The sequence below is a fragment of the Lynx rufus genome, unplaced genomic scaffold, assembly GCF_022079265.1.
Source record: "Lynx rufus isolate CCGP_SWC_20201006 ecotype Redwood Valley unplaced genomic scaffold, mLynRuf1.p SCAF_5, whole genome shotgun sequence".
Taxonomy (NCBI): domain Eukaryota; kingdom Metazoa; phylum Chordata; class Mammalia; order Carnivora; family Felidae; genus Lynx; species Lynx rufus.
The window spans coordinates 49,950,211-49,972,498 of record NW_025814867.1 but is presented as its reverse complement, the minus strand read 5'-3'; the positions used below and the strand labels follow the sequence as shown (position 1 = coordinate 49,972,498).

At 39.3% G+C, this 22,288-nt stretch overlaps 1 protein-coding gene across 1 annotated transcript in view; it reads right to left on the bottom strand.

Moving 5' to 3' along the window:
- Positions 1 to 21,114: 21,114 nt before the first annotated feature.
- Positions 21,115 to 22,288, bottom strand: part of GMPS (guanine monophosphate synthase) — a 78,766-nt gene continuing 77,592 nt past the window's right edge. Inside the window, exon 16 of the mRNA XM_047099594.1 lies at positions 21,115 to 21,237. Coding sequence (XP_046955550.1) covers positions 21,136 to 21,237 — 102 coding nt within the window. The 3' untranslated portion in view covers positions 21,115 to 21,135. The remainder of the gene's footprint in view (positions 21,238 to 22,288) is intronic.

Sequence of the window (22,288 nt, the reverse complement as noted above, 5' to 3'; positions counted from 1 at the left end):
TAGGGGAAAGGAGATTCATGGAAAGTATTGAATTAATTGTGACATATTCTAATATGTTTGGCTTCATATTCTGAATGTCTACATACTAGCCACTTTGGTTCTGGCTGTTGTGAAAGATATTTACCTTTGTTTGACATCTGAAATTTCTAGGTGCCTCTTCTCTGTGGAGGAAAGAAAAATCCTGAGGGCTGAGCTGGGTCTTGAGACACAAAGGGACATTGCACAGGGAAAAGTTAAAGAATTTCTCTCTCCCTAGAAGGGAAAGTATTGCCAGTCATAGGACAGAGCAAAAGGGATTGATGATCCAGAATCTTAGGGTATCTTTTTTTTTAATGTTTTATTTTAGAGTTCACATATCTTAAGGCAGAGCTTCTCAAGTGTCTAAGACTAACTATTGGAAACATGGCCACTTCCTAGTCTAAAGCTGGGACCAGAACACGAGGAACTGGTCAGCTGAATTTGAGGAGAATGGCACTTGTTTTACTCCAACAGGAGAGAGTCTATGGTGTCACTTCTAAAATCATGTAGACAAAGGAGGGACAGAGATGAGAATAGTAGAAAGCAATAAAATGAGATATGAGGGCACAAGGAAAGGGAGAAGCTCCCAGTCAATGGAGATTTAACCAGGGTCCTAGTGTTACCCCTTACTGAGTATCACCTATGGGGCTACTGGGAGGATGTCCAGACATACGGAATCCACACTAAATCTGGGAACACTGGACTGACAAGTGTCAATACTGGTGGGAGTAGAAGGACAGAAGCAGAGGTGTTAGGGAGTCTTCTCCAGGATGTAGAGAACTAACATCTTAATTAGGAAGGAACTGGGTCCCAAAGTGGCTTCTTTATTAGTGTGCTTGAATCCTGAAAGCCAGGTGAGGCCCACATTAGTGAGCACTGAACTCCAGAAAATGTTGGCTGCCCTGCTAATGATAACCACAGAAGTGAAGGAGAGACTACAGAGGGATAAAGAGTGAAACTGTGGTAGGACAAAGCACATGTGACCAATCTTAGTTAACAGAGACAACCCTGGCAGTGTTCACACTAGGTCAGGAACTGGTGCTGGAAAACGTTAGCTCTTTTGTTGATGGTAATTAGTGCTTTACAGTCACATATAGGAGCCTATAGTCAAACAGATAAAACTTAGCCAATTTTTTTATTCATAGAAACAATCCTGGTGTATCTACATTGAAGGAGAAACAAGGTACTGGAAAATGTTGGTTCCTTTGTTGATGGTAATTAGTAGAGCTTCAGGGTGACTAATGAGATTGGAGTCAAATGGTAAGGCAAAACTTGGATGGCCAGTTATTCATAGGGACCAGCTAATCAGTACCTGTGATTGGTGAGGCTCTGGGCCCCTGAAAACGTTAGTTCCTTTGTTGACAGTAATTGGGAGGGCTTTAGGATGAATAAACAGGAGCCCAAGAGAAACTGGTTTAGGATAACACCTAGAAGGCTAAGTTGGAAACAGGACAAGATTGGGAAAGATCTACATACTAAAACTATTGACTGGGTCAGTGGCCCTGCCCTGCAGGTGGTCAAATGAGAAGGATTCCCATGAGGTCTGATTCATTAAAAAAAAAAAAAAAAAAAAAAATTAAGACAATAGGGTGAGACAAACCAAAAGTCTGTCACACAAAAAAGAGGGAGCTTCAAACAAATAGAGTTGAAGTTGACACTGAGAATATAAAGAAATGTAGATACAGGAAAAGAGAAGGGGAAAATGCATACTAGAAGAAAGATCAATGGTACTGAAAATGAAATGAGAAAGGGCAAGGAGGCAAGAGAAAAGCAGTGTCACACATGGAGGAGAGGCAAAGAAATCAAATTTTTCTTTCCTTCTCTTTCATTTACTCCTGCCTTTGTTTTCCTCTTTTCACAATTAAGGAATGCCTACTATATGTCAGGCTAAGTACTAGAGACAAAATAGTAAGAAGATTCCACCTGTGCTCTTTAGGTCATTGCTTGGGAGAACAATACTTGGGAGATTATAACAGTAAAGTGCTAGTCAAGTGGACTCAAGCTTTTAAGAGAAATTAAGGACTGACATAGAATGAGGACAGATTGTATATCCAAGAATTTGGCTACCAGGGATCCCATCCTGATGAAGATGGAAAAGTGAGCCTGCTGTGAAGAACAGCCAAGGTTAAAAGGATAGGTAGGTAGCTGTGAAAAGCCACTTCCCAGGGCCCAGAGGCTCTGAGGGGTCACAGACTCGCCCCCCCGGTCCCCCCCCACCCCGCCTTCCGCCCCATCTCATATTCCAAGATCAATTTGCCAGTGGCTGCCATTCTTGGAGTAAAAAAGTCGGATGGCCCATGCTCAGACACCTCACCACCAACCTTCCATCATCACAGGAGCAACTGACTCACATCATCCTGCATCCAGTGGCTTGACTACCTCTGGAAGATGCTGCCATCCAAATGCCTTTAGTCAAGGGGATCACTCAACACTGCAGGTGTGAGGGCAAAAAAAGGAGATTCTATATCTGTATTTGTGTTTGGAGTTTGGATTGGACCAACTAGAGTATCACCAAGCAAAGTAGATTAAGTAGATTGTGAAAAATTCATATTTTTAAGCATTACCAGCTAATGCATGGTTACTCTTCAACATATTGTTGAATAATGCTTTTCTTCCAAAGGATTTTGAGGTGGTTTGTTGTTGTTGGTACTACATTCCCATTTTCACTTAATAGGAAGGAAAGGTCCCCAAGAAAGAGAAATTTTAATGGGAACAAATGCAGCAACCCTGAGTATTAACATCACAATGGAAACTCTTCAGAAGCTGCTGGCTACTGGAGAAGTTTAGCCTATGTGCTAAGAATGGAAAAAGGATTTCAAGAGGAAGAAAACTTCTCTTCAGATATCTACAGTATTCTACCCACCTACACAAAAGGTAAAAATCATTGTATCCCTAATGTGGACTTAAATAATAATAATACAGAAATAGAAATAATACATTAATTTATTCTCTTTAAAGATTCTAGCATACAGAATACAGAGTAAATGTTGAAACCCCAATTTCCCCCCTCACTGACCTATCCCAAAGGTAACTAATTTAGACAATTTACAGTTCTTTTTTATGAATTTACATAATTGTATTTTTTCAATATAAGCATCATTAAGCTATATGTTTTTCATATAAGCACATTGAACTTTTTATTCTTTTAACAGCTACATGAATACTAGATTATGCATGAATCCTATTTTGTTTGACATTTTCTGGATGGACAATGAGTTTTTTTCCTATTGTATTATTAAATACATTTCTACCAAGATAATCCTTATATAAGGATCTATGTGCCATGAATTATTACATAAACTGAAGTATAATTAAAGTCAACTTAAATAGTTTTCCTTTATAAGAACTGTGAAATGTTCCAATAGAATTAAAACAAAAAAAAAATTAAGACCAAAAAGCACAATTTTTATTAAATATATGTAATTTTAAAAATAAGTGTCATTTCTTTAGCATGCATGGGGAAGGGAGAAACAGGGAAGAGTTGTGAAGGAGAAAGGAAGACACAGGTAAAATCTTTACTCTTTCTGAAGCTCAACGGGCAAAGTATTAATAACACACTTAACACATTTTCTAAAACAAAGTTTCTCTGCTTTTCAAAGCTCAAAGATATGGATAAATTTGCCAAGTTTAAGAATTCCTACGTAAAATATAAAAGAGAAAACTTTCCTCAGATCCTCTGTTTTCTTAGTTTTCAATGAAAAAAAAAACAAAAACAAAAAAAACACCACTGTGGACCAAAGAAAATGGCTTTACAGATTTGAGGAACCAGAAGTTGAATTTCGTAGAATAACACCCTTGTCCCACAAGCCCCTAAGTTCTAGAATATTTTTACAAAATACCTTGGAAAGTGCATTTTTGTCTGTATACATGGGCCAGCTCATATTAAGCAAAGGTAGAGATCAGATGGGGAACAGTTTATCCTCTTCTCTGTTGCAGTTCTAGTCACCAAGCTTGGAATTCTTTTAAGACTCTATTTACTGGGATATCTGGGGGGCTCAGCTGGTTAAGGGTCTGACTTTGGCTCATGTCATGACCTAATGGTTTGTGAGTTTGAGCCCCACGTTGAGCTCTGCAGCGATAGTGCAGAGCCTGCCTGGGATTCTCTCTCCCTCCCTCTCTGCCCCTCCCTCACTCTCTTAAAACAAATAAACTTTAAAAAAACCGTATCAAGAATGTGTAGTATCGAGTGATCAAGACGCAACTGAAGATCTGACTTTAATTATTAGTCCGGAAAATAACTTGACACTAATCATCTTTCATTTCTCAGAGGCTGAAAGATCCAAAAACAGACAAGGTCACAGACAGGGCATGGTCTTTTAGTCTCCTTTTATGTATGTATTTATTTAACCAACTCATACAGAACTTTCTACAGTCCAGGCTCTAAGCTCTTTGCACTCTGCCTGTTCCTCATCTATAAACTAGGGGTAATAATAATAATACCTACTTCATGGAGTGGTCGTTATATGAGGTTAAGTAACTTGCCTGAGGCCACGTATCTAACACCATGCTCCATCTCCTTTACAACTGGTTTAACATCTGCTTCCCTTCACTACTGGTTCATTCATTCTCCCAATTTACTGCAAAGAATGACAGAGGTAGGATTCATCTAAAAGATCTATTCGATACCTTTCACTCATCTGCAAGTTTTTTAGTACTTGTTTTTAATGGGTGCTCAGTTGAAATTTACAATATAGGAAAACATTGTTAAATATTCATTTAAATCTTGGTTTAAAATCTCATCATATGCGGAGAAAGAGGATCTCTTTTGCATTGTTGGTGGCAATGAAAGAGTGCAGCCACTCTGGAAAACAGTAGGGAGGTTCATCAAAAAACTAAAACTAGAGCTACCCTACAACCCAGCAACTACACTACTAGGCATTTATCCAAGGGATATAGGTGTGCTGTTTAAAAGGGACACATGCACCCCATGTTTATAGCAGCACTATCAACAATAGCCAAAGTATGGAAAGAGCCCAAATGTCCATCGATGGATGAATGGATAAAGAAGATGTGGTATATATACACAATGGAGTATTACTCGGCAATCAAAAAGAATGAAATCTTGCCATTTGCAACTACATGGATGGAACTGGAAGGTATTATGCTAAGTGAAATTAGTCAGAGAAAGACAAAAATCATATGACTTCACTCATATGAGGACTTTAAGAGACAAAACAGATGAACCTAAGAGAAGGGAAAAAAAAATAATATAAAAAACAGGGAGGGGGACAAAATAGAAGAGACTCATAAATATGGAGAACAAACTGAGGGTTACTGGAGGGGCTGTGGGAGGGGGGATGGGCTAAATGGGTAAGGGGCACTAAGGAATCTACTCCTGAAATCATTGTTGCACTATATGTCAACTAATTTGGATGTAAATTTTAAAAAATAAAAAATAAAATTAAAAAAATAATAAATTAAAAAAAATAAAATCTCATAAATAGAAAATATAAATGAATAAAACTAAAATTTTTTAATAGTTTTGAGAAATTATGAAATCTTCTCCTTTTAACTACTACCTGACAACAAAATTTGATCTTTGGAGTAGAAAAGGAATTTGTTCAGGCTTCGGTTGATCTGGTTGAACGGTAAGCCAGTTTGTGCTTTTCTAAATAAACTTCCCTAGTCTGGGCAATTACTAACCACATGTTAATTAGTGATAGTGATCCAACATTAACATGCAAGAAACAAAGTGACCAAAGACAAAAAATTGCATTTCCAAGTATGCCATTAGTATATGCCATTGGTATAAGCCTCCCATATTCATTCCTCTTTATGTGCAACTTCCCGGAGACAGTGTTTTTACCTTCTACGAAATGGCCTGAGCAGCATCTCCCATGCGTGGGTGATTCAGGGCTCTCCCCTCTCTAATCCAGGCCCCCAGTTGTGTGGCTTCTAGCTGTGGATTTACATTTAAACAAGTTAATTAACATGGCGCTCATTTCACCTTATAGGATGCCCAGGTTCTGTAGGCATCCTTAGTTTCAAAGACCCAGTTCAACAAGGGCATCAGGCTAAACCACAGGCTGGAGGTTTCCGGTTAGGCAATTGCTTTTCTGTCATGTCCATCCCCCACCCCACCCCACCACAAGCTTTTCTTGGACTTTTAGAGAATTCTTATTCCCTTGCGAAGTATCAGAAAGTTTTGCTTCTATCATGACTTGTCCTTCCTCATATTTCCCTAGACTGTGAAAATTACTTTTAATCCATTAATCTCATTTAAAAGTCCTATTCCTGGTTTCTTTAGTTAATGGTTAAGCAAAATCATGGTCTAATTAAAGTACTATTAGGCCTTCGTCTAATAAGAGTATCTACTTTTCGGGAGAATTCTTTTCTTACACGCAAGAAGCATGTAAGCATGTGTTAGCATGTGTTAAGTAGCATGTGGGGAATTTTGAAAATTCAAACGAAAAGTAGGGAACCAAATCCCCTCTAATCTCACTATCCTGAGTTAACACACTAATAACATTTTAGTGAATATCCTTATACTTTTTCCACATGCATATTTTTTGAATAGTTCCTTTAGTAATGTTTTATATACAAAAGTATTTTTTTAATTTCTTGCTGCAATTTTATGTAACGTCAATTTTAGTATTCACATGGATATGCTTTAATTCATTTAACCAGTATGCTATTGTCCTCAGGTTACCAGTCCCTGAGGACTGGTACCTAGAAGAGAATGAACAACCAGAGACCCTGAGAACAGGAGCCACATGGTATGATGGCAGTCGTCATCTGATGGGTAGGAAAAGACTGCATTTGTGGTTAAACGTGGAGCAGTAATTATGTTAGATAGAGGATTCTTTACCACTGTTTCCACTGACGGAACAAATGGTTCTATCCTACACGAAGAAACTATAATGTTTAAACATTAAACCTCTATTGAGGGGTTTACCCATCTCTCAGTACATTTCTTTAAAAGTGATCTTCAAAGTCACGTTCAGCATTAGACACAGAGACCAAAATAATTACAGAAACATGTATATATGTGGGCTAAGCTACACATACTTATTTCCTAGTTTTGTCCACTGAGAAAACCCAGAAACAGCGATACACACCCCAATAGCAACAAGCACACTCAGCACCCAGATCTTGGTTTCTAATACCATTCTTCAATAAAAGAAACCAGGCTCCTTGAAGAAATGGCTGATTCTAGGGCTGATTTTTGAGGGTGATGAAAATGTTCTAAAACAGACTGTGAAAATGACTGTACAACTTAGTGGATATACATAAAACCATTAAATTGTACACTTCACATGGTTGGATTTTATGATATGTGAATTCTATCACAATAAAGCCAGTATTTTTTAAAATGGAGGCATGTTCAACAAAATACCTGACCAGCATGCCTCAAAATCATCAAGGTAATCAAAAACAAAGTCTTACATACTGTCGCACATAAGAGGCAGTGGAGGAAACATGAAACTAAATGTACAGTGGTATCTTAGATAGGATCTTAGAACAGAAAAAGGACATTAGGACAAACCAGTGAAATATGAATAAAAAATGTTCATAGCAACATACCAATGTTTGCTCCTTAGTTGTGATAAATGTAGCACACAGTAATGCACTCAGGTTTGACTCCACAGTCTGGTGTTTTTAACCACTGAACACCCTGTCTCTCCTGTAGCCCTTACTAATGGGAGCTGAGCCTTGTTCCTGCCTGAGTGCTGCTTCAGTCTGGGACCACCTCCCTTTCTGAGGTTGGGATTCATAGACATGTGGGGATTGGGAATAACCCTGAACCATGTTAGGTATACTCATCCAGGCCCTCACAGTGGAAGCTTATCTATCTCATCCAAGCCTACCACTGAGATCCCAGGAGACACCATGAAAAAAAAGTTGCACAGGTTTAAAACAGAATTATCACTTTCTTCATAGCTCTATCTAGAGATTAAAATATAAAGCAGAATCAATATATCTGAGAACCATGTTAATGACTCTCTTCTGTTCAAGTCATGAGATGATTCACCATGGAGTGGGCATTCAAATGTTGAATAAATGATTAAATGAATTAGCTTTCAAAGGCATTAACTATCTTTTCTTCAAACATTTAAAAAGTTAAATTCTGCTTTCCCAAAGACCTCTGAAGACTGAAAAATCACCGTCTATAATCTAATACAAATTAGCTTGAAAGAGGAAAAGATCTTGCAGATGGTGTTTCTCTCTCTGCTAGAACTCTGGTCCTGCTTCCAAGAGGCATGGTGCATTTCTAGTTTCAAACTAAACTTGACAGGGATGCCCCAAACATTACTTTTGTGACCCAAGACATGGACAAGACTAATAGGAAGAGGCACTGGCTGTCAAGTGTGGAGGTTCAGGGGTTGAGGGAGGGGGAGGGGGCATGGCCTCCCTGACCATTAGTATCTGCAGGGCTGAAAGGCAGCCTGTAGCTATAAAGAAACCCCCCAAATCGGAGTTCTCCACCTTTAACCAGGTATGCAAACTTCCCACTGTTGGAGCCTGAGTTGCACTTCAGGATTAAATACAACCGTTTTCCCAGATCTTTACCAATTCTCATCTTCTACAGACTGGAATGAACCACAGATAAGTCTCAAATAACCTTGAGGCCAACAGTATTTCCTCCCCCACTAAACGTCTTTACAGGCTCAAGTTATGAAGAAATAAAATTAGCTAGTTTGCATTTCTATGCCTTTCCCTCTTCTTTCCTTCCCAATGACCAAGATGATAACAAGCAGTTCAGTAGCTATAAAGTCAGGTGGTAAGAAGACAGGAAGCAGAAAGCATAAATAATTGGGCTTGCATTAGCACGGATAGGTATCAATAAGCATTTTCAGCTTAAATTATAATTGTACCAAGTCATGCTACACAAGCTCCAACAGCCTGCACCCACCAATTTATATACCCTATTTTTATTCTTCCTAGAGACCAAAAAGCTCCAGAAGTGTAATAACTGATAATTGCTTACAACAAATTAAAACTGACTTCACATCATTTTTTCCCCTAGACATCTGGTTGCAAATGTATTTGAGACAGGATGATTTTTGGTGCTAAAGGATGAAAAGAGAAAGGAACCAATTAAAACAGGAACTCCTTTCCAGGCTGAATCAGAAACTTAGCTGGTAAGAGCTGTGCCTCAACTTGGGTGTTGGGGGCAGGAAGAGGGGAGATGGGATATTCTGGACATGATTAACCTTTACTGTGCAAAGAGGACCCTTAGTAAATCTTATTTCCTGAACTATTAGAATAGAATGGATGGATTGTATTGGCCCATAATTTCATTGCCTAAACTGCAAAACTGAACTAAGATTTTTTTTCCCCCTTTGTTGTTCAAATTTTCAACACAGGTAGCATTTAACTTCAGTTGTAAATGGCATAGTCTGTGGACTCCTGCTCTCTGGTTCAGTTCTTTTGGCTCCTAATGCCAAGCTCCTATCCATCACATGAGTCATGAGTGTGACCTACCAGCCCAGTGCTCTGCACCCTTGGGCCACAAGAGACATTTGAGCCTCCTGGGGAGAACAGACTACTTCTGTCAAGCCTCTCCAGTGCAGAAAGGACCTAGGGATCAGATTGCAGACAATTCCTCAGTAACTCCCTGTCTGGAGAAGCACACCAGGCACCAACTCTGCAGATACTGTGTGAACCTGCCTGACCAGCTAGACAGTCACAGCCCTAGGAGGACAGGACATAAGAGCAATAAAGCCACACACTACTCATACTTTCCAGAAAGCTGTTGAGAGCTACTCAGAACTGGGTCTGCCATCTCTTTCCCACCCTCCCTCCCCGACTGCTGCCCCAGTACAGTATCCCTGCTTTCTGTCCATCCACCTTCTCCTGGTTGCTCACAACTGCACCTTGCACAGGGCCAACACAGCCCCTCAAAACCCAACTTTAATTTACCTTAAGTTCCCACTCGTTCTTTTAGAATCACCTAGCTTAACTTCCTGCGGCAGGAAATAATGACCAACTATCTAGGAGAAGCCCTCATGCCTGGCCATGTCTCAGGTCACTGGCCAGTCTTTGAACAGGCTGCCCAGCTCTGTTCCTGTCAGTTGTAGCTTGGAATGTTTAAGGTCACACGAGACAAAACCAGTGTACTGAAGCAGCAGAGGCTGTGGGCGGAACAGGCAATGTGTACATATGACCATTTGCTGGAAAACTGTTATATGTCAGCATTGCACCGGGTGCTACATTTCAAATACCTTATTTCGTCTTTACAACAATCCTAGTAGGTAAGTAATATTTTCATCTCATTACAAGTGAGGAAAAAGGTTCAGAAAGATTAAGTAAACTGCCCAAGATTATACAGCTGATCACAAATGCTGGAGAAACAGCCTCAAGAAATCTCCCTATCCCATGTTACTTCTCTGCTGCTGACCTGCTTGTCATGTACCAGCTGCCTTTGACCTGCTTTACCCAACCTTTTAAGTTTGGATGATGGGAGTCCAATTTCTCTTTCAAGCACAGATAATGGTACTTTATGAAAACTAAGCCAAACAGCAAGCAATTAAAAACAAATATAAAGCATAGAACATAACCTTGACCACGCATTTGCTGAGCACCTGTTGCAGGCCAAGCATCATTATGGGCGTTGATGGGACATAAAAATCAAGACGCATTCTCTCCCCTCACAAAGTTTACAACTGAGTATGGGGAATAAGCAAACAACTGCAAAGTAAACGGAATAAATGCCATAGAACAGATGTATACCATGTGTTACAGGAATGTAGAGGAGAGAGCTAATGCTCTGACTTAAACCAAGGAAGGCTTCTCGGAGGTGACTGGAGCTGGGCCCTAAAGCGGGAGCTAGTTCCATGTCATTTGGTGGTCACACCAGCCTGGGTAGAGCATGGCCTGGACACCCACAGAGAAGAAAGATGCCTCAAGTGTGGGGAATGGCTAGAAAATAGTTTTAGAAGATAAATCTGAAAAATAATTATGTGGTAGGTAAAGTGGCCAGGATGCTATTCTGTGGACAGAGGAGGCTATTGATGTGTTCTGGGCAAGTAAGGTGACCAGAAGGTTCTGAGTCCATCACCTGTGTTTTGAAATGGAGGTACTAGCTTGGAGAGGGAAGAAACAAGGGGTGGAGAATACTACTGTCACTGCAAGAACATAGTTCAGAGACAACTGAGGGCCTGGACTGTGGTGGAAGCTGGGAATGGAAAGGAGCCGACTGAAGGGCCATCTGGGAAGGAGGAAGCAAACTGGATATAGGTGTGGAGGGCTGGCTATGGTGAAGAGCCAGAGGAATGGAGCATGACAGGACCTCCTCCGGGTCTGGAGACTTGTTCTCTGGAGTCCAGCTGGGGCTCCAGTGCTGGGCACAGAACAGGTGCTCAGTGGTTACTGTCCCGAATGAACTCAGGTCTGCTTGGAGGGTAAGAAGTGTCAAGTTACATACACCTTCTTCTTACTAAATAAAGCAAAATGTTTAGAGGAATTGTGATGATGGGTTAATAAATCTCTCTTCTATCATTGAACTACAAAATAAATGCAGCCCATGGCTGCCTCATGTTTGCCAGTCCACTCAGCAGCACCAATAAACCTTGGAAGATGAATCCCATTATTCTTTATTTTTGTTGGATAATGAACTAGTGTTCCCTGCTATAGCAAAAAGGTGAAAACACTGAAATCCTAAGACCCGTCTAACCTTCTTTTCTTCCAACTCTGCTTATATCTTCATCAAGAAGAGTACTTACAAGATGTCTAAACAAGAGATAAGAGGCTGGGGCGCCTGGGTGGCTCAGTCGGTTGAGCGACCGACTTCGGCTCAAGTCACGATCTCACAGTTTGTGAGTTTGAGCCCCGCATCCGGCTCTGTGCTGACAGCTCAGAGCCTGGAGCCTGCTTCAGATTCTGTGTCTCCCTCCCTCTCTGCCCCCACCCCCCCACCCCCACACTCTCTCTCTCCTTCAAAAATAAACAAACAAAAAAAAAATCTTTTTTTTTTTTAAGAAGAGATAAGGGGAGGACAGTTTCTGAAAGAAACCTCAATTGCCAGTTGGCCAGTCTAACCATAAGCACCATGGGAACTGCTAAGGCCACCTGACATCAGGACTACCACCCCACTTCTTTAATTCTGTGGTTTTCTGCTTGCCACACAGCCAGGCCCTTCACCACCCAATCTCACTTAATACAGAAGATCGAACAAATCCCTAATAATTGCATGGTATTCTCCAAGCACTCATATTTTAATTTACAATTCTAACAATTTGCCAAAGAACCAGACTGTCTGCCGAAAGTTAAAACAGTAATTTTTAGAAGCACAGCAACTGCACTTAGGGTTGTAACACAAAAAGCTGAAGCTACACATAGGTTAGAATATAAGTGGTTTCCTATTTGGTGATTTCAAGTTATGCAGGCTAGGTCACCTGGTTGAGCTCAGTTTCTTCGCTTAGGTGTCTGATGCTTGGAATTCTACTATTAGACATGTATTCCTTTGAAGTATGCCTTGTCCTCTTGCAGGTCCTTCAAAAGCATTCCATTTTTACATTTTATGAACCAGGCTCTAAAAGTTCAAAGATGAGGAAATCACTGGTCCTATAAATCAAGAAGTTTATAGTCTGAAGAAGTGTTACTCGTAAAACAGAAATAAATGAAATCAACAGTCATGGAATTCACCAGCAGTAGTGGGAGCTGAGGAGTGCTCCATTCTACAGACATGATGAACTAACAAGTTTTCATAGAGGAAACCCTCACAAATATTCAAAGCTGACTGAATGTGTGCACTGTGGGGCATGAGGACGCTGGGGCTGGCGCTCCAGGCCGCAAGAGCAGTAGGGGCCAAGGTGAGAAGTGCAGCAGCAAGGGAGGTGAGGGACCCGTAGGGGATCAGCCTGCCAGCAGAAGGCAGTTAGGCCAGATTGGTGAGCAAGAGTGAGGCTGTGTACAGCCTCAAACATACAGTAGGTCACTTGAACCATACAAACAGCATGGGAAAAGCCTAGCTGACTACAGCTTATCAGAGACGTCACATACAGCAAAGGAAAAGGGCTGGTATGACTCTCAAAGGTAGCCGGGCCACCACACACAGGAGCTTTTCAAGCGCTCCTGGCTTATCCAGCACATACTCCTAACTGGACACAATTCCAGCCTTTGGTTGAATCACAGTCCTCCACAATTTCGCACCAACTCTCCAGTTTTACCTTCCCAAACCACCCAAGCTGGTCAAAGTTGATTCGCTTGGGGCTCCTCCTGGCCTCCACTCCCCTGGAATATGTTCTACCTCTCTGGAGCCTATCACCAAGACTCCGCTCCAATCCAGGGGGAGACCTAAAGCACTTGAACATCACATGAGCTTGAGGTGTTTCCCCTCACCTCTCCACATTTTATGGAAAGTGCTGCCTGAATATTTAATTCTGCAATTACTCACATGCTGACTTATCACTTCCATTTTGTTCCAAACTTCTTCACCCAACTATGAGATTGAGAGGACAAATGTCTCATTATTGCATACACCACTAGAATCAGAACAGAAAGAAAACTACACGAAATTTGTGTAGTTTTCAAGTGTAAGATTGGAGGAGACAAGAGACAGTTCTGTTCCCTCTTAGTTAATATCAAGTGGCGTAAGTTTCATAAAGATGCATGCATACATAGCCCTTGCATAGTTGAAAACAGATGATCCCATCCCACCCCATCCTCAAAATCTGAGATCTGACATGGTATAATTTTATTTGAATTATCCCAGCTAAATGAGCACAATGGGATTATTAATCCCGTATCTTTTGTTACATCTGTACTGCCATCTGTTTTAAATAACTGACTATGCTTACACCAGCATTTTACAGAGAAGGCATATTCTCATAATGTATTCACTTTTCCTACATTTTGTCACTTGACCAGGTAATATTATTCCTACATCACATCCGAGTTAACCACTGCCCAGGAGATTGCTGCCTTGCCGAAGGCAGCACAGCTACATGGAGTCAGAAATACATCAAGTTAATTAGATTTCAGGCTAATGTTTTATAAGCAGAATTAGGAAGAAATATTTCTAAAATAGATTCCCAAAAGAACACCTAGCAAATGAACTAGGAATCTTACTCTAGGTCATTAATATTCTAAGATTTCATGACAGATTCCTATTCCCAATTCTCAATGTTTTTCTACAATGGTTCCCTTCTGAGATCCAGAGAAGTCACACAAAGGTGAAACTGTATATAAGAGAGCTATGCTTTCAGTAAGCTTTAAATTCAATTTATTCCCAAACTGTGATGAATGTTAATTCCCTCTTTGTGTCTTCATGAACTCTAAAAACATTCAAGGGATGGCCATCACTGTGTATTTAACAAAAAGATTTTTTTTAGTGTGTTATGTGACGGTTTCCCATTGTTTTACAAAGAGAAATCAATATAGTATTTAATGTGTAGAAAGCATATTTGGCATGTGTAAACCCAGTAAATATTCACTTTTATACAGTATAGAGGGTGTATAGTCTACATCCTAAAAGGCACAGGATAGTTTTCAGCCTCCGTAGTAACAACTGTAACTAACAAAGCAAAGCTCCAAAGTGAGAAGTACACATCCAACTTGGATGTAGGCAGACTCTATACATGTTTACTTTATGTAGCATGGTATACCTGTCTCTCCCCTAAGATGTGTTGAGATTTTTAAACATCTCTATCTTTGCAAAATATTCCAACTCTTAACATCAAAACCAAGAAAGACAACTCTTTCAATTATTAAGGATACAAGTATATTTTATATGTATCCTTTGATGTGCAGAAAGGAAAAAAATCAAAATACTCAAGACACCACGGTTCTCAAACTATTCAGAGGTACTCCAAGACACTGCAGCAAACTCAGATACACGCAAGGTGAACTACTAGCTTGTGGTAGGTCCATTTCACAGCAGCATGCTGCACTCCTTTCAATGTCTTATCTTTGCAAAGCTAAGTATTCAGTGGCTGCTGTGATAAAAAAAGTACTGTGCAAAACTCAGCATGGACTAGAAAACGGAGATAGCAGTGTTCATCTATACCAGAGTTTATCAAGTTGCACAGTCCCCAATAGAGCATACATTTAGTAATTAACTCCAGTTATTCAAAAATGAGATACATTGTTTCTTTCAATGGATGTGTAATATTTTTTCAAGTGGCTACTATGTTGTTAGGACAAATATTTTTCAAGTTGTTTCAACATTACTATCACTTAAAAAATGGAACTATTACTTATTTTGGTCTAGGGTTGCTATTAAAAAATCACTAACAGAACTGTGAAAGGAAAGCGTGAAAACCCCTACTAAATTCACATCAGTTGCTTTAAGAACCTGACCAGAATAAATAAAAACGTTGAAAAAAAAATTAAAAAAAAAAAAAGAACCTGACCAGAAAAAGAAAAAAAAAAGTAAAAAAGATCTTCCAAAATGTTTCCTATTCAATGGCAAATTATTAAATTTCTCTTTAAGCAAAAATCTGAAAACAGGCTAGAATGGCAACATACTGAAATATTCCAAGATACTGCATTTACTTAAAAATCTCTGGGAACTTTTATCAACTTTGGGGAAATTTCAACTATGTGCTCTATGGTTTATTCAGTAATTAAGGAAAGGCACTATTTTAATTTTTGAATCAGAGTAGTTAAGAGTAGCTAGAGAGTGCTAGCTGCACTAGTTCACTTTTTGTAGGCTTGAAAATTTTTAAGGAGATTCCTGAACACAAAAGGGTCATGATATATATCGTTCTTGGTGCTTTTTTCCCCCCAAAACAATAAGCACTATGAACAAGTCCAATTCATTACATCACCACCCACACTATAAGAGAAGTTGCTTTTGGGGCGCCTGGGTGGCGCAGTCGGTTAAGCGTCCGACTTCAGCCAGGTCACGATCTCACGGTCCGTGAGTTCGAGCCCCGCGTCGGGCTCTGGGCTGATGGCTCGGAGCCTGGAGCCTGTTTCCGATTCTGTGTCTCCCTCTCTCTCTGCCCCTCGCCCGTTCATGCTCTGTCTCTCTCTGTCCCAAAAATAAATAAACGTTGAAAAAAAAATTTTAAAAAAATAAAAAAAATAAAAAAAAAGAGAAGTTGCTTTTGAAAAGAGTCAGAAGATGGAATTTTCTTGCACCTAGCTGAATATTTTTTGTCTGTTGAAACTTTTTAATTTTTTAAGTGATCTCTGCACCTAACATGGGTCTCAAACTCACAACCCTGAGAGATCAAGAGTCACACTCTCTACCAACTGAGCCCGCCAGGTGCCCCAGAAGCTTTTTCTTAAGAACAGGTCAATCACACCACAGCAATGTAGCTACCTGAAAGTAATTACTTAATTCAGTTTCTGAACATGGTTATTTCCCTTAATCATATTAGTGACTTAATACATTTACTTTCATGGGTTTGATCAATGCTCACAGTTCTCAACAAATAGGATCCAACTTTTGTATCAAATTAATAAAGGTAATAGATGTTTGAAATAATTGAGGACAGAGTTGATCAAATATAAATAAGTATGCATGAAGTCAAGTAAGTGTGTGTGTGTGTGTGTGTGTGTGTGTGTGTGTAGGACTTTAATTTTCAAAACACATACACACAGCTAACTATTCACTTAAAAAGCTATCTAATATTTTGTGTCTATCATGTCCACTGTTATACTCTGGGCAAAATCCTGACACCCTCCTACAGAGACAGATTCAACTTATTATCCAGAAACCCGACAGTATATGCAATTTCTTACTTCCCATACCCTGATAACGTCTGTCCTCTTTGTTCCTCCTTCACCTTCTCATAAACACTGATGTTTAACGACAAATTATGAAAGTCATCACTGCCTCCCTTATGAAGTGTATTGAAAACAAAAGGCATTAAAGTCATTTCATATTAATTTAGCAAAGCTATTTTATGCCAACATCACCACAACATACAAGGTATTTCAATATACCATGAACAATTCACAACTATACTACTTACTCCAATTAACAAAATACTTTTTTATAAAAAAAAATCTGTTCAAAAGGTTACATTCACTTCTTCGTTTAATACCATAAGGTTTTAACAATGCCACATTAGGTTCAAAGACAGAAAATTACTTACCTTAAATATTTGTATTCTCCAAAGGCAATACTCCACTTGGATTACGTAAGGTTCAGGCTTCCTGAACAACTCAGAAAGATTTTGGAGCTACTGAACCTAGTATATCCAAGAAATAACGAAACTCTCCCCAAAGTCTCATAATTCTGCTAATCAAAGAGCCCTTAACAAGGTCAAAAGATGCCACGGGATCCACCAGTAAACAAAGACACTAATGGATACATAACTTGAAATGGAGCTGTTCAAAAAGTCCTCCCTCAGGGAACTTAGGTTGCAGGCAGGTAATCTCCAGCTCTCTAATGAATTATATCCAAATGACACAGCTCCAGAAGGATTTCAGTGGGTGCAATAATAGCTCAGTCTGTTTCATGATCTAGCTGGAGTCAGATTCAGAGAGGTGGCTATAACATAGGGGTGGATTGCTCCTCTTTGACAAAAAGCAAAAGAAGTTGTCGAGAGCCGCTAGTTCTGAAGTAATTTAGCTATGAGATGTTCAACAAGACGTTATCTGTGGCCTTCTCTTAGCATTTCTCTTATAGATTTGACTACGATTTTAAGCCATAACTAGACAGACCAGGTATATCTTTCAGCAATAGTTTTTTCCAGCTGAGATTTAAAACTATCAATAATGGGGCCCTACCAAGATTCTATTTTAATTGATTTGATTGTGGGGTCTAGACATTATACAGATTTAATTCCTCAGGTTGAGACTTAATTCCTCTCCAGGGTTGAGAACCACAGACGAAGGGTCAGAGCTGGGTGGAATACCTGGGCCTCTTTAATATGGCATTTTGCTGGCATTTTGGTACTCTTTGCAGGATTCCAAATCTCTTCACTTGTCATTAAATGGTCAGGGAATAAAAAAGCCAAGGATGCCACCATTATCGCCGTTATAACCCTGCAGTGGTTAAAAAAAAAAAAAAAAAAAAAGATACCCTGGTTCCCTATGTTACCTGCATGGCTAAACTACCAGAGTGAGAACAAAGAGGGTGCTTTCTAAGGGTAGAGACGTCCAGCTTATATTCAGTTCCCTATTACTTTCTGAATTGGGTCAATGACAGGAGTACCCATTAGCTGAGGTGTGTCCTTACCACATTCCAGTGAGAATTCAGGAAACAGTGGGAGAAAGGAGGAGGGTATGGAGTGGTGGAAAGGAGTAAAATAGAATAAAAAAGAAACAGAGGTATAACACTGGGCATGACAGAAACTAACCATTCTATTACTGTAAATAAGGAGAGAATTTACACTTTGTAAATACATTTATCCTTGATGGTCAACTATCCGCTGAGAACCTCCTGTTAAGCCTTGCCTTGAAGGGCCTTCAAACATAACCTCTTCAATACAGAGAAGACAAAGCCTGGATTCTAGCTCCAGCTCTGCCAACAATTTGCTGTATATAACAGATAATGGGACACTTTTCATTAGTCTCGAAGCCAAAGCACATTCTTGGTCAACTGTTCCAAAAACACACAGTAAAGAGACTGCTATCAGGTACATATATTAATGGGTAGTTTCCAAGTGTTGTGGTCACAACAGAAGATTAAGTGGTCCAATTTCGCTGATCTATACTACAGCTACAAAAAACAAGGTAATTAATATTTGATTTCACAATGTATTGTGATGTTTACCTATGACTGGGGTAAGGTCGCATCTAATATTAAAAGAACTTAAAAGCCAGGCTGTTATTTCCTGTACGGCTGAGGAGTATAAATGGCACCATTAAGGTGAAACTGGGTACTTGAAAATTCTTTTGTGCCTGCCATTGTGGGGAATAAATGATGTTTCCACTGATCTGCCTACCTAGCCCTCATCAGTACAAATAAACAAAATAATTAAATAGGTATCCCAGGCACGTGGTGAGTGATGGGAATGCAGTCTTAATCTACCAAGGATCATATTTAATTCTGAACTTCACTAGGTAACCATCACTAAGCTGAGCTTATTTCCCTAATGTAAAATGGACCATAAATCTTAACTTTTCCCAGCTGCTTGGATGACAGACTGTGAAGATACAGACTAATACTGTACAGCACAAAGCAAACAGCACTTTGCAAAGGAAAAGAGGATACAAAAAAACATCAGGGAAGATTTCTCAATTCCAGAAAAAAAATTTTTTTTTTTTTTTACTTTATGATGTCAGGATATGTTTTGGAGACACCATTTTTTCCAGTATTAAGAATTATAAAAAGGGTTTCGCAGACAGTATCAGGAAAACATTAAGTTAAAAAGTTTTAACAATTGCTTTTAACATCAAAATCTCTCAGAGCTTTGAATATAATGTATACCATGACTTTCCAAGACAGGACAAGTGAACAGCACTTTCCCAATTTATATGACCACCTAACCCTTTTGACAAGGTTCATCTTGGTGGAGCAGTTTTCCACAGAAGATACATTAAAAAGAAAACACTTATATATTCTTCCTAGTTTCCTATTTGCTTGAATACAAAACTGTAAGACACTTCTGCTACAAGAGGAATTTTTTCACACAATGTAAATATTTGTAAGCCTTTTAGAGGTTGTCTATTCCAGGTCTAAGATAACATGAGTCCAAATCTGTTAAGGCCAGATCACTTACATTTCCTCTTTCCAAAAGGCAGTATGAATACCTCATCTTCAGGACAGAAAATAAACCCTTCAAGTTCTGTAGAAGTCAAATACCCCTTTGCTTTGGGGACAGGTCTCTGTTACAATAGACAGAAGTTCTTCCCTTGCAGGTCTGGCAATACAGTTTTCTTGTCCTCTGGACCAGCCAGAATAAAAAGTAGACTTCTACATCGCATAATTTTACGATTTACCTAACAATGAATCCCAAAGAAAATTTTGTACCTGATTGATACAAAGGATCTTGAAGAGGCAGCAACCTGAAATGGGTTTAGTATGCCAACAGAAACTAATCTAGTACATGTCAGTTAACCTCAATTAAAAAAAAACAACAAACAGAACAAAAACTCACTAATGTTCTTAAATAGTAAGATCAGCTAAAACATGGAGAAATGGTTGTAGAATTTAAGTCTAGTACTATTTTTATACTGCATACATGGATGTTATAAAGGATCTGGTAGAAACCAGTGGCAATGGCAATGAGTCCTACACAAGTTCTTGAATCTTTTCTTATGAATGATAGAAAGATTATAAGGTTTGGCAATATCTTGCATGGACCAAGAACTGGTCACAAGTCTTCTGAGCAGTGGGTAATAATAAATCCACCTACAGATTACATCTAAGAGTTCATTTTACACTCTTTACTAGATGATATAAACTGTGGGCATGCATGATGGTTTCTGTAGGCTCAGAGCTGGCCCTCTGACCAAATGAGATTAAAATGCTCAGACTTTATCGATGCTACACCAGAGATAGCCTCTTGTGGGAAAAAGAACAGAAACTTCCTCGGCAAGGCTATGGGAGCTGGCAACACTGGGGAGGCGGCGGGGGAGGGGCGGTGATAAAGCTCCTTACTAATGAACAGGTTGACGGTGAACACCAAGGCATCTATGTGGAACAGGATTTGAAAACATTTTAAATTGAGGCCATTCATAGCTTCCTTCTCCCATGGCCTCCCATGACTGTGATATGGCAGCTTACATTTGATAGCCCCAGTTTCTGCAAAAGTGACTGAAACAACCCACCTACACTTTATCTGATTATGTTCATCCCTTATCCCCACCTTTGGAGGAGTAAGGTTACTTACATGAAAATTCAGATTCTCTGGAAGATATACATACTAAGTCACACTGGTAAATAATGGGTGTTTCTAACAGCTCTTAGAAACTGGAAAGGGGACAGAGGCTCATTACTAATCCCAAACTCAGCCACCTTCATACATCTTCATTGACAGAGACATTAATAGCAACAGTGAGTTTATACATAAAGAACAAGTGAGGCAAAGGCAAAAGCAGTGTCAATCTGTCTGAGTGTAGGCAATGGTGCTTTGATTATACCCGTACAAACTCTTCAGTCCCTTTTAGTTATCCCCAACTCAGCTCTTAAGCCGTAGATTTTTGCTGTAGAGAACTCAGATGTGATGCAGCCGCTCCAGTAACTCTTTTCACAGTACCGCATGTCAATACTGGGAATGGTTTCTAATCAATTTAAACTGAACACAATACTTTAATAGAACAAGAAGTTTATTACTCCCACTCGGTAGTTCCTGGGGGCTTTGATGTTAAGTCATACATAATTCGAGAAATACCAGGAATCTTCTTAATCTCAGTGACCATCTTTAACACCACCTGTTATAAAACAAAGATCATAAATAGAAGAACCAGAATCCAGTGCATGTCCAACAGACTTAGTAGGCTTGCATTTACAATTAAAATGTGATCTATCTGTATTATTGTCTTTCATGTGTATGGCATGGTCTCTGATTAGTGTTATGAGGTGAACCTAATTTCCCTCTATAGATTGAAGTGACTTAACTCAGTACTACTCAAAGTGCAGTCTGCAGTTGCCAGTCTGCAAGTTACGTTTGTTGCTTGTGCATAACAAGTGTTTAGAAACACTGATAGCAATGTGACATCCAAGCACGTGATTTTATATGTTAAAGCCAATGTGTCACAAATTCTGTGTGGCTGAAACATACAACTCGGAGGCCAGCAAGGTGGCACATAATGCACTGTAACAATAACCACTACCAAGTGTACATGAGGAGGAGGAGGCCTGGTCACTTGAAAGAACAGAGATTTGGCAAATTTGAGCCTTAAGGGAAAACAGCCACACTCCCCAGCCTAGCTATCCAGCTATAACCAGAGCCTTGCATTAGAGTATGGGAGCTGCGGGCCACCTAATAAAGTTTCACTTTGGTTTTCATTTGCTATTATGCAAATAGCTGCTTTGGAATATTCCAGTGGAGAGAGAGATAACAAGAGAGGAAGATGGTGATCAAAAACAGTAAGTAGAGCATTAAGCAATTCATGGGTGTCTAGCCATCACTGCATCAAATCTCATCCTTATTTCTAATAAACTCTTCTTCGTTCCCAGGGCTTTCACCCTTTCTTAGAAAACAATATTTAAAAATATTATTATTGGCAAGATTAGACAGAATTACACATTAGAGGTGGATACTCTCCATATAGTAATCAGACATCTGGAGGGTATAATAAATTTAAGGTCTTTTCTACTACGGTACATTAAATTATTATGTGGAGATTGGAAAAAAAAAAAGCCTATCTTATAAACAGAAAACCAACCCGAGAAATACTAATTTTATCATAGCCTATTCCATTCACCAAATTACAAACTATAAGAGATATTAAAAACGTGTATGAGAAAAAAATATATAAA